The 14,967-nt window shown below is 37.4% G+C and overlaps 1 protein-coding gene across 3 annotated transcripts in view; it reads left to right on the top strand.

The window, feature by feature from the left end:
- The window catches only part of cntnap3 (contactin associated protein family member 3), a 121,934-nt gene extending 112,649 nt beyond the window's left edge, over positions 1 to 9,285 (top strand). The window contains exons 18-20 of one of the 3 annotated variants that reach the window (XM_058412697.1): positions 1,919 to 2,131; positions 3,975 to 4,040; positions 6,730 to 9,285. In XM_058412697.1, the coding sequence (XP_058268680.1) occupies positions 1,919 to 2,131; positions 3,975 to 4,040; positions 6,730 to 6,926 (476 nt within the window). In that variant the 3' untranslated portion in view covers positions 6,927 to 9,285. The remainder of the gene's footprint in view (positions 1 to 1,918; positions 2,132 to 3,974; positions 4,041 to 6,729) is intronic. The other 2 variants (XM_058412695.1, XM_058412696.1) reach the window with 2 other exon arrangements.
- The last annotated feature ends 5,682 nt before the right edge of the window (positions 9,286 to 14,967 follow it).

The following is a 14,967-nucleotide window of genomic DNA, read 5'->3' as shown; positions in this document are numbered from 1 at the left end:
TTGCAGCTCTGTGAATATCTGACCAGATTACGCAGATTCCCACATCTGGCTTGATCTGATTTTCTGGATCCTGGAGAAGGCCCTGAGCTGCACTATTTAGCATAATCTGCTCTGTGTCATTAGCATGAGCACATTTCATGAGTTTAAAGCTGAAACATAAAAGCACATTCTCTGCCATTCCCAACAAAGCCAGCCATCGATCATTATGGTGTAATAAATACAGAATAAAAGATGAAGCGCATGTTACAGGGAAGAACAGTACTGTAAAAGCTGGGGGGTCAAATCTGACAACAGGGTTAATATTCACAAAGCCACAAAGCAGGAGTCTTGAGATTCCTTTGGCAAAGGAAATGCTATATACACACACACACACACACATGCTGTAAATATATAAAAGCCTTCTGTTAAAAAAAAACAAATGCATCCAGTGCATGCCTCCCAGATTCCTCAATTGTACATCCTTCAGCCCATAACTTAGCCATTCATCCTAGGTCATCATCGTTAAGGATATAATTCTTAAAACTGAATTGAAGAAATTGTGTGATGTACACTTTTGTTTAAGGCAAATTCAGCGTGCAGTGACACTTTATTAGGAACACCAATGCAGCTACACTGCTGTAACCAGTTCATCTTAAGGTTTGACATGTTGCCTATTCTGAAATGCTTTTCTGTTCAACACAGCTGTACAGTAGTGATTTGAGTTACCGGTCAGACCCTTCTTCTCAGTCCTCTCTCATTTCTGCCACTTAATGGATGTTTGTTTTGTTTAAAAACTCTACAGTTGTTGGAGAATATCCCAGACAATTAGCAGTTATCTGAAGCTCTTGTCCTGTCTGAATGATGTCCCCCTTCAGGCATTGATTACTTTCTTTACACCCTTTCATCACATCCTCAGTGGGTGGAGCTAAGAAGTGAAGACTGGGCACAAGGAGAATGCCGTGGTTATGTCTCTATTAGTCGTATTTATTAACACCATTTGATGATTGCATTAAACACATATGATGTAGATACCAAAATACAACCAACATTGAGTCACATACAAGTTTATTGAAACACTAATCAAGGTAAACGTCCTAGTGTCACGTCAACCACACATTAATCCATTAGCAATTTATATACGATCATGACAGTATTCTCTTGCATGATGTTGGGCTAAAATGTAGACCTGTATCATTAAATTATAGAAGAGAAAAGGAAATAACACCAAGGTAAATTAATTTAAAATGATTTATCTAATATGTATAATACTGAGCACAAATTAAGAAATAGAAAACTATATTAAAGAATTATCTGCTAATTATTAACAAGATTTATTTATTTTTTAATATTTATCTGAACCCTGAAAGTATTTTGCTTTTTTTAATCTCATTTTCTTCATTTTTTTTCAAATTGAAGATATAATTGAGGCCAACAGAGAGAGAGAGAGAGAGAGAGAGAAACTATGATTAGATTCTGTTTGAATTTTGATTCTTTTGGCATAAGGAAGCAAAAGTGTAGAATTAAAATTGGCAACAAAGGAATGAAACTCTTCCATCAGGAGCATGGCGTGAGACTGAGTTGCTGCCTAAGTCCTACACTATTTATTATATACATTAACAAATCAGTCTGCATTTTAGATAGATCAGCAGCACACAGCCTGACTGGACAGCAGAACGTGGAGCTGCTGCTGCTGCAGTACTGTCAGACCTGAGCTAGGACACAAAATGTCAAGAAAACACAAAAGCCTTCTTCACTTTAAGGGCACACAGAGTTGAATTGAATGGAATTGGGAATTGAATTGACTGAAATAGCCAGAGAGAGAGAGAGAGAGAGAGAGAGAGAGAGAGAGAGAGAGATGGATCCATCGAATAGAATGAACTCCATGACATGCATGTGTGTGTGTGTATATGTGTGTGTGTGTGTGTGTGTGTCTTCACAGATGAGCTGGATGCAGAGATAACTCGTCTGGCTTCTCAGGGCTTTACAGGCTGCCTGTCAGTGGTCCAGTTTAACTCCATCTCTCCTCTGAAAGCAGCACTGCTTTATCCACACACCAGTCCTGTTATTGTCACAGGGACACTGACCGAGTCCAGCTGTGGCTCATCTTCGTCATCCAGCCCCTACGCAGCCGAGACCACCCACTCACTGCTTGGTATGTATCACAACACACCACATCACATCCTTACTACAGTTCCTTAAAGCTCCGGCCTCAACTTGAGGTTCTGGCTTGAAAGTTTAAATAATTTACATCTTGACAGCCAGTATTTTTTTTTTTAAGAGGGAAGAACACACAACCTCCGCTTCAGGCTTAAAAATAACATTCCTGCAGATATTAACACACACTACTAAGTTAGGACACTACGCTGACAGATATCACAGCTAGGAATCTTTTTTTTTCTATTCTTGTTTTAATGGATTTTCACCCACTCTTCCCTTCATTGTAGAGCGTTTCCAGTTCTGAGATAACCTTGGGCCATCTTGCATGCATAACATGTTTAAGATCTTCCTACATACAATATTTTTAAGGATTTTCAAGTCAGGAAACTGTGAAGGCCATTCCAGAGTTTCAGCTGGCATTTCCTGAAGTAGTTTTGGATTCCTGTCCTTTATTTTCTTCAGCTTAAGTTTCTTCACTGATTGTGTTACATATGCTTCCACATATTTGCAGATATTTACTAGACTCCATTCTACCTTCAGTGCAGTGATTCCTGTGCCACTGGCTACCACACAACCCCAGAGTATATTAGATCAACCCTTATGTTTAACAGTTCTATTTTTTTTGCTCAAAACATACTTTTGGAGTTCCATTTTTTCTTCAGATCACAGGACTCGTTTCCAAAATGCCTCATTCAGATATTGTTTTCTGTACATCACTTTTGTGATGAGGTCACATTTAAAGTTTCTTGCTGATGACTCTTCCATGCAGATTATGTTTGTGCAAGCAGTGCTACGGAGTAGAAAGCTAAACCTTCCTGCAAGGCCTTAAGGTTATATGATGATTTAAGGTTTTTTTTTTTTTATTGCTTGAACTTTCTAACTAGTATACCTGCAGTTCTGTTGGAAAGTTTTCTTGATCTTCCACATATGACTTCCACAGTTCTCTGTCTTAATGACATTCTGATATTGTGAGCTGGAGGTGCTATGATATTGTTTTCAAGCCATTTTCTTAGTAGGCATGAATTAATCTTCATTAACCAACAGCTGCTTAGAGGAGCTCAAGGTTGTACAAGGTTTGAAGAGACAGAATTTGGTATTCTCTGGAGTTATTATTCTGACGATACTTGACCTAGTTACCAACTGGAAGGGTGTCTAAAACTGTAGTTGTGTTTACTTCTTTTCACTTTAGAAATAAATATAAAATGGAAAAGTGTCCAGGGTTGGGGGTCACTTTGGTTTCCTCCCCATTCTAAAGACATGCGCTGTAGGCTGACTGGCATCTCTGATTTGTTCATAGTGTGCAATAAGGTGGCGCCAGGCTCCACACAGCTCTGTGTAGGATAATTGGCACACAACATGGATGGATTGATGGAAGTAATTTGGCTGCCCAGACTTTTTACAGCTGTGTATTATAGTTACTGCTACAAAAAAAAAAAAGAGATGACTTGAGCCATTAGGAATAAACTGACATGAGAGTAAAATAAATAAAAGTCATGCACACATTACAGTAACCACTTCCATAATAACAGGAAGAGCAGCTCCTTCTTATTATAAAAGAAATGGCATGGCAAAGTGGATTCTTTTCAACACTACAGCAAAAAAAAAAACTTTGTGAAACAGGCTGCATGCTGATAATTAAATGAAGGCTCTATGCTGATAATTAAATTAAGGTGGCCAATCAGTTTATTAATCTGCATGCTAGAGAATTTCATTTGCATAGCCTTTCTTCTCTCGGTTTCCACTTTCGCGCTTTACCGCCTCTCTGCACTGCAGACCTGTGAATGCCGACCATGACGCTGTGTGAGTCTTTTCTTTTCTCTTCTTTCTCTCTGCTGTAGATCATGTGGGCACTGTAGGAGAGCCCGTAGTCAATGCAATCAGCGGCGACTCTGCTTTGATTGGAGGTAACGGCCGTCTTTGGGCATTTTGCTCGTTTTAAGATGAAGAGGAAATGCATGTTCCCTCACAGAATCTGACTGTTTGCTTTTTCTTCTCTCCCCGGCTTTACACATCTGTACTTCTGTTACACTTTTCCTCCTACAGCAATATCAGCAACACTTTTTAGTTTATCGCGGCTGCTTATAACTTTTTATTTTGAGAGGGATGAGGTGAAACACCATTTCTATTATAGCACAGGGGTAATCTTAAATCGGATTGATCAGAAGGTGATTGATTTTTCATAACAGCAAATCTGATCTGGTATTTTTGTCTGTAATTCAAATCTTCTTTGAATATTTGATGGTTTCAATAGTAACAGCTTGTTCACAGGCATGCTTCATGTAAACAATTTTTTTAAATCGTGTTTATATTTTTAAAAAGTAATCGTATATATGGTGATGGTTTCTGTAAAGGTTTTTTATTTTTTATTTTATTTTATTATAATTTTACACATTTGTGGAAGGAGTCTCCAGTGGAGTCATTTTATTCCTCTTACCACATGTCAAATTTAACAGCAACTTAGTTCCAGTTTTCACTTACTTTAAGCAGTTGTTCCCTGGTCGGCCCTAAAAACAAAATTAAATAAATAAAAAATCTAGATTGTCATGTACCAAGAAACCTTTGACACTTTAAGTTACTGCTTTACTGTGAGAAAACACTGCTTCCATAAATGTTAAATTAATATATTCTCCACCATATCAACAATTCCACATGCTTTTAATCTGTAGATGTGGAGAGTCCACTATACAAATCCCTGTGTGTGGAAATGATAATGTAAGAGAAGTGCATTATTACAAACTTTAGAGCCAGCACTAATGACAAGCTGCTGCTGCTATAGAAAATAATACCACAGCATGGTTAAATGCTCAAATCTGATCGGTCAGAAGGTGTGCATTATTTGAGTATATAGGTGTGCTAAGAGCACAGTTAGTTTTGGCTGTAACAAAAATTAATATGAATATGCTTGTTCTAATATGTTAGTTTCTTAAGTTACAGCTCAGACAGACCAGCCTGTACAGCAGTGCATGATGGGAACTGCGTTGCTTTTGATAATGGCTCACAATGAATCGTTGTTTAATTTGAACCAAAGAAGAGGTAAAGCACCTTCGTTCAAAATCGGTCTGATGAACATATTACTGAGGAAAAAAATTAAAGAAAGCACGTCTCTCCATTTTAAAATGACCTGTAATGACTTCAACAAAACAGGTTAATTGCAACATTGTTGTCGTGATGAAATATTGATTTCTGCTCAAACCGATCAATTATAATAACAGCTAAAAAGAAAGCAGTAATAAGATCGCAGACCTGCTGCTGGAGCGCTGTGAGCAGAGGACAGGGACATGCTGGAAACCAGACTCACTCTGATCAATGAGAGGACAGCTTACTCATGTGATTTGCATAAACACATTTCTGTATGTTTTGAAGTGTTGCGCTGAGAAAGTGGACGGAGCAAAACGCAACAAACATAAAAATTTAAGTCCAGATCTACAGGTCTGAAAACAGCATAAGACTAACAAGATTTAAAAACAAGTTTAACAAAATAATTCTCATAGTTGTTAATGTGAAAATATATTCAGTCTCTGTGTGAGAGCGAGAGAGAAAAAGAGAGGCTGGTGAACAGGGAAAGACTGTTTTATCGCAGCTATAACATAGATGAGAACAGGAACTAACTTGTCTCTCGGATGTTCCACAACATTAAATCCGACTCTTAAACCGATAAAATGTGCGACATGTCACTCGCTCATAAATTACACAATGTACTCAGTACAGACAGAACGACACACTCCAGGCTGCTGTTATACAAAAATAACGCACTCCAGGGGAGTAGCTGCACTCCGCCTCACGCCGCCTCACACCACCCCAGTGTGCATTATTTTTATATAACAGCAGTCAGGAGTGTGTTGTTAATCCTTACTCAATCAACACCTTCTGACCAATCCCAGTTAAGAATTCAACAAATAACTCACACAAAAAAAAAAACTATAGACACTCCACTGATGTTTAATAGAAAATCTTAAGATCTTAAGGACACCAAAACTAATTAAGAAATGATTTGGCTCATTTTAGGAACTTCCACCGCCATCCTCTGCTTCACAGGAGTAATGTGGTAATAAATTAAGCCAAGATGTATTTTTGGCACCGCAATTAGACATCTCTTTTATCCTGCATAATTACATAGACGCTGCCTAACACAATGCAATGAAAGATATACACAGGAATCAAAACAAAAATTTGCATATATGCATACTATATAATAAAGTGAGAGGATCATAACACCATAAAAAGTCCAGATTTCTCAGATTTCTTAATAACATTAGTGTGTAATTACAGATTGTCCTAATTCCTGTTAAACAAGAACAAGACTCTGATCTAAAAATTCATAAAGACCTCATTATCCCCTTTAAATGCACGACTAAATGCATGCGACTCTGATGCTGTGTTGCTTTACATCAATCTTTTAATCTCCTTGCACTGTTTTACAAAAACGCAAGCACCGGTTTTACAGAGGACATTCAGCCCATTGAAGAGAGAAATATACGCCACAGTAGTGTTTATGGTTTTAATAAAAGCTTACAGTAACAGGAGCGTAGCTGTGATGTAACACTGTTCCTCTGCGTCTCGTCGTGCTCATATATACGAATGTGTTTTTTTCAGGCGTCATCGCCGTGGTTATATTTGTGATCCTAGCTTGCCTGGCTGTCATGGCACGATTCTTCTATAGACGGAAGGAAACATTTCAGACCCAGGAGTCGAAAGGAGCGAAATCGGAGGACGGACCCGAGGCGGCGTTTCAGACTGACCCCAGTGCACAGAGTGTCATCAGCGAAAGCCAAAAAGAGTACTTCATATGATGAGCCTTTCCTTTTTCGTCATCATTAAACAAACTTTTTTTTGACCTAACCCACGATCGCCGGAGGACAGAAATGCCTCGGCAAGCCTCGACTTAGACTTTTGCGTTGTCCGTGATGGTGATGCCCTGCCAAAAAAAGAAAAAAATCACTCACACGTGGGCCATCGTGCAGAAGACAACCCTGAAAACCGTCCGATCAAACGTGTCTGAGAACTCACTCTCGTTAATTTTTTTTTTTTTGTACATAGGGTGAAAAGTTCCAAAATTTACCACAGATAACAGTGTTTCTAAGATGTGTACAATGATCATCCACTGTAAATATTATTTTGAAATGTACATGTGGAAAAAAATAATATCTTTGTAACTGTTACCTTTGCGTTTTATTCAGGATTTGTTGAAATGCCCCGTTGCACAGTCGCACAGGAAGTGGAAAACCACCAACTGTCTCGTACACTGAGGTCCAAAACCCCGAGAATTTTCTATCATAACAAATGATACAGAATATTTCATCATCACGAGCCATATTATGAACAAAGCCTTGAGTGCAAGGTAGAAATCTTACGTTTTTCAAAATCTCACACAGAAATTTCATAATATTTCATCGTATGTCAGGCTTTAGCTTTTGAGCCATAAGGACTTCACAAGAAGTGTGTGTAAAATCTGATGCTGTAGGGCTTTTCACACTTCAAATATAATAGTTAACCCAGGGTGATTGTAAACTGTGTAAACACAATCCTGGCTTTTCTTGTTTCTTGCTTATACTTCACTCAGGGTTAACAATTAATCCTGGCTATTTATAATCTGACCTTTGGCACTGTATACTCCTCAACCCTGGCTTAACCTTCTTATTTGTGTATTTGCCGTGTCAACAACCATGAATTGAATGAATACAGTGAGAAATATAGGCTTGACACTTCGCTGCTCTTTAAGTATTAGGTCCAAAATTTAATCCAGCTTCTTCTAATTTTCATTTGTTATTTCTCACTGCACTATCCAGTTTGTCCTGAACAGACATTTCTGACCATAACTGTAAAGTCTCTTCCACTAAGCATGTGGTTTAGGGCTAAAGTGCTGTTCAGTTACGTTCAGAGTAACGTTGTAACATTGCATTGTTTCACACGTTTTGGCACAGCAGTGTGGGGTTAACACTGTGCTGCACCAGAGCAGGGTTTCATATCCCCGGGAAAAAAAGCAATGTTAATCCTGTGTCTGAATTCAGGTGTGAAACAAACAGTCCTCGAGCCTGGGCTAAAAGCAGGGTTTAGAACAATGGTGTAACCGTGTGAAAAGCCCTAAAGTGTTCAAACAAATCCATCAGATTGTCTGAATAGAGACAAATTTTCTGAATTTTAGACAATGAGCTAGTAATGGGTCAGAATCTTCAACAGTGAATATGCAACATATTGTACATCTACTTTTTTTTTTTAAAGGTAATATTTGCTAAAATTGATTCCCGTTTTTAATGAAAGAAAAAAATCCAAGGTTTTTCTTTGGACCTCACTGTATAACGTTGGTGAAATCTATTGGTAAAATGTTGAGAATGTAAAGCTATCTGTGTAGCGTATATATTAGAATATATTCGTGTGCCCGCACACACACACACACACACACACAAACACACACACACATGAATAATGAACTCAGCACTGAGTGATCCTCAATCCAGAAAGTCAACTGCTTTCTATTCTCTTTTTTTTTTAAAAAAAAAAGAAAAAAAAAAAGAAGATGGCTCGTCTTTGAAGATCAAAAACGAAAGCGTGGCGTTTGATGTGCTCTCGCGTGATTGTTCGGGTTCTCGGGTTGTGAGTGTTTTGCTCTGTGTGGACGGCAGACCTTGTTTGTTTTGGTGCCTCTTAATCTCCATTAGACTGAAAGCTCTCAGCAAGCGCTCGTAAGGTCCCCCGTTGCTTTCTGTGCATTTCCTGGATGAAAATAAATTGTGATTTGCACCTAAATGCCATCAAATGCTAATGTAAACCTTCTGCATTGAGGGGAAAGAGTGTGGACCTTTGAAGAACTGAGACTTCCTACATGTGGAAACACTGTAACTATGACAAAGTTTTGGAAAAGAGTGTGAAAATGAAAGAAAATGAATGTATGTGAGATGACGCTGGAAGTCATGGGGGGGGTAGTCAGTCAAATCTCACTGATTAAGTGTCAATTTATCAGACATTAACCCAACATACTTTGTTTTTTGTGCCATTTCTGGAGCAAAATCTATAGTGACTGCTTCTTTCACATACCATATACTACAGTACAAACCATCCACACTAGAGAAGAAAAGGTTGTAAGCACACTAACATACCCCCCAGATCTCAAGTACTAGAAAAAAGGTTCAGTCGAGAACAGAGAAACCTTCTTCAGCTTGTCTGTTTATGACAGGCTTTTCCTGATACTTACACTTCCAAAAAGGAACATTGAAGAACCCTTCAGGAACCTTTTTTTTTTTTTTTTTTTTTTTTTAAATGGAAGGTCCTAAAGTTCACAAGATTTTGCATTAGAATCACAACTCTCTCAAGAAAGTCTTCAGAAAGCAAATCATTTTAAAGTTCACACGACATTAAAAACATTTTTTTTTTAGATTAAAAAGACTATAAGAAAAATGTTCAATCTAGAACCTAGAAAGTTCTTCTAATCTTGACTCTATAACAGCCTGTAACGTTTCCCTGTTAGAGAGGGTTCCGTGAAGAGACCTTTAGAAAACAGAACTCGAGTAGATAAATCTTTCATGACCTACTGTATTTAAGAATGCAAGGATCAGGGAAAAAAAGTTCTTTCATATTTTTAGATTAGAAACACAATGAGAAAAGGTTACTGTGGGTGCATCCACACCCAGTTTACTGAAAGATTAACTGATTAAACAGGTCACTTCTGGATAAGATTGGACACCCCTGGGCTAGAACCTAGCCTCTCTGCAACAAAAAGTTTTCCTACATCTCTTAATCCTTCAAACCTTTGGGTTTTTTTTAGATTAGATTAGAAACCCTTACTGTAGTTCCTAAGGGAAATTTTCTTTTACTTTCTTTTATTTCTTTTAAAAGATCTTATACTTCAGAGAACAGTCCTAGAAGAAATCTGTGGGGAGTTCAGAGCTCAGAAGAAGTCTTCAGGAATCAATTTTTCAAGATAGACTTGAACTTGGAACATTACTTTATCTTGTTTTTGTGAATGTTCCCCTATCAAAGAGGGTTCTATGAAGAAAAACTTTTTAGGAAACAAAAAGCCCTTCAGGAATTTTTTTTTTCTTTTTCTAAGAATTCTGGAATTAAATCTTTTTAAATGGGAAAGATGATCAGAAAATGTTTAAATCAATAAGCTAAACAAGTCGTTTAACTTGTCTGTATATATATATATATTTGTCTCTATGGATGTTTCCATATCAGAGTGAGTTCCTAAAGAAGAAACAGGTCAGGAAACAGGTCAGGAACCTTAAGGCTTCACAAGTTGCAACACTTTATAGATTAGAAAAGTTTGAATCTAGAATCTTCCATGTCTCTCCAGGACAGAGGGTTTTCCATATCTGAGAAATTTCCAGAAAGAAACCCTTTAGGTAGCAAATAATAAATAATAAAGAAACCCTTTGGGGTTCCGTAAAACCCTTCAGAAACCAAAGAAACACTATTCTAAAAAGTTTCAATCATTAACCTAGAAGAGTTCTATAACTTGTCTCTCTCTTTGACTCAAAGGTTCACTCCCAAGTGGTTCAGTTTCATTAATTATGAAAACTTAATAGAAGCTTTGACCCACTTGGGATTTAAGAATGAATCATTAAAATGAAGATAGATGGTTCCCTGGATTATTATGCCACTTGGGGAAAAGTTCTACTCTAACAGTATTTCTATGTTACTGAGTTTGTCTCTAATCACCACTTGTCCACCACTGTTAAGAATCCACAACCGACCACGTATTTTATGAGTACAGCAGATACACTGATCTAGTACTGGTATGTTAGCTGGTCTTACAAGTGTACTGCATCTGAAGATTCTGTTCACTGATTCATTTTCCATGACCCAACACTTCCTGGGTTTTAAATGTTGCCATAGATGGCCCTCTTATCATCTTACTCCATCAGGACACACACTGAAATCCCTGTCCCTGTTGCTTTCCAAGCATTTCTTGTTAAAATTAAACTGGAACTGCTTCTTGTTCTTACCAATAAGCACCATGACCCGCCTGCAGGAGCTCACTCTGACAAATGTTTTATAAAAGCTGAAGCATTTTTGCTGATTACTGCTTTCTTTTTAAGTCCAATTTTGCGGTCATTCAGTGGAAAAACACTACTTACCTCAACTGAGCGGCTGCTGGCAGAGACGATGTGACCACAATGACTAGCAGGTTGTCGTGACAGTTTTGAAATTATGCCTGCTGCCTCTATGATTTAAGGTAATAATTGAAATATTCCAGTTAAAAATGCAATTACCCTTGTGCTGACTATCCCAGGGTTGGGGGTTTGATTCATGCCTGCACAGAAATTTACATGTTCTCCCAGTGGACTGGGGGAGGAAAATGGTGTACCTGGAAGAAACCCCTGAAGCGAAGACATGCATTGTAGTCTGATTAGCATCTCCAGGTTGACACCAGCAACACTGTAGTATACGTTGTACAGAAAATGAATGCATTTCTTACAGAAGGCGTCTAAAATGTATTTTAAGCATTAAGGGGTTTGCTCATGGGTCCAACATTGGCAGCTTGGCAGTGCTGGGATTTGAACTTGCAACCATCTGATCAAACGTTCAACATCTTGACACGCTGAAATACACTGCCCTGCTATCTCTGATAACCCTCATGATCTCATGGTCTAATGCCTGCTCATTCATACAAATATTTAATTAGCCAACCATGTGGTAGCACTACAATGCATTAAAATACACAAATACATGATAAGAGCTTCAAAATAATTTCAGTTATGATCTCAGATACTAGAAGAAGTAAGTGGTGAATAGCTAGATAGCTTCAAGCTGACAGGAAGACTACAGTAACTCACATAACTACTCTTTACATCCATGGTGAGCAGAAATGCATCTCAAAGCCCTGAACACAACATCTTTGGAATCTTTGAGGCTACAACAGGGTCAGACTCCCCATCTGAAGATTTGTAATCAAAAACTATATCCTGCTGCTCTTGATATAGATAACATTTTGTACTATTTCCAACCAGCCAGCCTATCAAATACTTCCAGTGGCCTTGTCCAATGTTCCAATGCTTTGTCCATTAGTTATTAAATACTATTAGTTATTTAAATAACCCCCTTTTAATAAAAGTGTGCAAATAATAATAAGACTGTCAGAATAAAAATCCTATTACATTAACATTAAGCTTGCAGCATTACAATATTATACTCCACCTGCAACATTAAAAATGTATGACTCATTTCTCCTCTAAGCCAAGATGCTGAATACAGGCCTAAAAAAATAGAAACAATTTCTAAGATAAGAATCAGGGGGAAAATTGTTAAATCCATTTGTAAGTAGCCTGTGAATTTTTTAGATACCTCAGTGGATGGTAATGTATGGATGTTTATAATGACTGTCATTTTAATGCCACATTAGCTTTTAGACAGGAAAAGTAATGGGATTTTTGTCACAACTAGCAGATCTCAATAAAGTCCTAGAGCCTGTACATTTTTTAACTTGAATAAAACATTCTGAGTAGATTTAGGGCTATTAACAAAACTGTACCTATCAGGACTGGGGAGAAAGAAGAAAAGGTACAAAAAGACTAATTTATCATACTATATTACATGTGCTACCATCAATACCAGATAAAGGAAATTAATAAAGGATGCTACAGTACATACGGTACCTTGTAATGATGAGGACCTTATTTTTCTCTACTATGGTTTATTACAATTTTCTGGACATTAAATTAGCAATTGAAGTGCTGCACGCTAAACAAAAATAGTAACTGGGTGCAATATTTATACCCAGCACAAGTCACAATCTGGTGTCTCAAACACACAGGAAAATCTGAAACGTTGGAAAAGAAGACTGTTAGCACAATAAATAAATAAATATTAAAAGACTTTTTCCATGTTTGGTCCATATTTTCTAAGCCTTTTTGCCAATTAATATTGTTTGTTAAAAAAAATACTGCTTCCTAGTTTAGTCCACATATTTTATTCCTAAGTTTATTTTTGCTTTTGTTTTGTGTTAAAAATAATTTTAACCTTTTTGATTTTCTCTTTTTTTGGCATTAGCTTTTCTTTTGTTTGTTCTCTTTTCTTGTTTGGTCCACATTTTCTACTCTTGATTCTTTTTTGGGTTAATTGCTTGTGTTTAAAGGTGGTGGTCTAGATGCTTTAAGACTTAACACTGTGTTTAAGCACCAGGAAACATATGATAACTTCCTGTAGATGCAGGTCTTTTGAAAGGCGAACTCACATAAGTATGTGCGTAACTCAGTTCTGAACACAGAAAACTATCCCTGTGTAAATAAGGACGTGTTTGAACTTCTGAATTAAAGGGTAGGTTTTGGATTATATTCCAGCCTCACTTTGTAAATCTTCTTGGATTAAAAAAACATCTGCCAAATGCAAATGTAAGCAACTGCATGATGAATGTTGAGAGCAAAGCTAAACCTGAGCGGAGATCAGATTCTAGTCATCAGGAGTCATAACGCAGTCAATCAACCAAATGATATAATCAGACGGGTCCAAAGTCTCAGGTCCTGGAGTTTTCACATCCAATTCCATTCACAAAGCTGATGCTAATCATGTGATAAATTGAATCTGCTTGGTTAAATGAGGTAGAATGGTAAATTCTTTCTATTTTTTTATGAGGCACCATTTCAGATTGGTGGCATTCCGACTGAGAGATTCAACAGATTTGGGATGTGATGCCAGCTGTACCATATGTCATGGGTGCTTGTGACCAGATTTAACCATGTAGTCAGTAGGCAGGAAGGTCCTTCACTCCCTCATGGCTACTTGAGCTAATTGAGCATCTAGGCGAGCGCACCGAAGCGCACGATAATTCAGAATAGCCGTTCATTTGCAGCTCAGGCTTCAGTGCACAGTGGAGATATTGCTTTTCCTCCCAAGCTGCTAGTGCTCATGTGGAAAGGAGAAACTCATTCTGCCGAGATACAACAACAACTAAATTAGACACAACAGAACATCTCTTTTTAATTGTTCCCTAAAATAATTGACCATGTAATCTTTTTTTCATGAACTGAGTTCAAACGGTTTTATGGTCTATTTTAATGATCATCATGCAAACAGTGTAATACTACATACAATACAGTATAATAATGCACAGGATTTTTTGTTTTTGTGACCATTTGAAAAAAATCTTGGCATGTTCAGAGAAAACTGCTGTGAGAAGCTTCTCTCCATCCCAACACGAACATGTTGACATTTCTCACGTCCAAATTGAACATCAGTATTTTGCGTCTGGCTGAAAGAACATTCAACAAACGACTCTTTCAGCTAATGAATCTGCAGCGGCTGGTATTTAAATAGTTGTATTGGATATTTTTATTCGTTCACTTAATGGTGTTCCATGTTTAATGATGCATCCTATGTCTGGTTCACATGAAATAGACGAAGACAGAAGACAGAGTTATTTGTTATATGAGAAATAAAATATGACAAGCCGTGCTGTTATTAGAAATAATCTCATATGGGAGTGACTTGATGCCCTCAAGTAGCTCCTGGAATTACTTGTGTTTTGGGAACCAGTCATTTGTCTTGAAGTTAATGAGATGAAGGAGAAAGAGAAAAAAACCTTGTTTTAAAATTACAGCATTACCTCCAACTATTACAAAGCATTCGCACTGGAGACAAAAACTTTAAATTAATGTCTCAGAACTTTAACACATCATTGATTATACATTTTTCTTTGGTAAAATAACTTTCTAAAAAATGATTATCAGGCAGCTTAGGTTGAAAATGAATGAACAAACCTATTAGAGGTGAGTTTATGAATCCAGACTGAATATGCAGACGTATAATCCCAAACAAACCGTTACACCAACACAAGTGTTCACAAGATTATCTCAGATGTTTCTGTGCTGTTTTTCTCCACTCTGATCCATCTGAGCT

This window comes from Hemibagrus wyckioides, linkage group LG16, assembly GCF_019097595.1.
Source record: "Hemibagrus wyckioides isolate EC202008001 linkage group LG16, SWU_Hwy_1.0, whole genome shotgun sequence".
Taxonomy (NCBI): Eukaryota; Metazoa; Chordata; class Actinopteri; order Siluriformes; family Bagridae; genus Hemibagrus; species Hemibagrus wyckioides.
The sequence above is the reverse complement of the archived record's forward strand: the minus strand, read 5'-3'. Positions and strand labels throughout refer to the sequence as shown.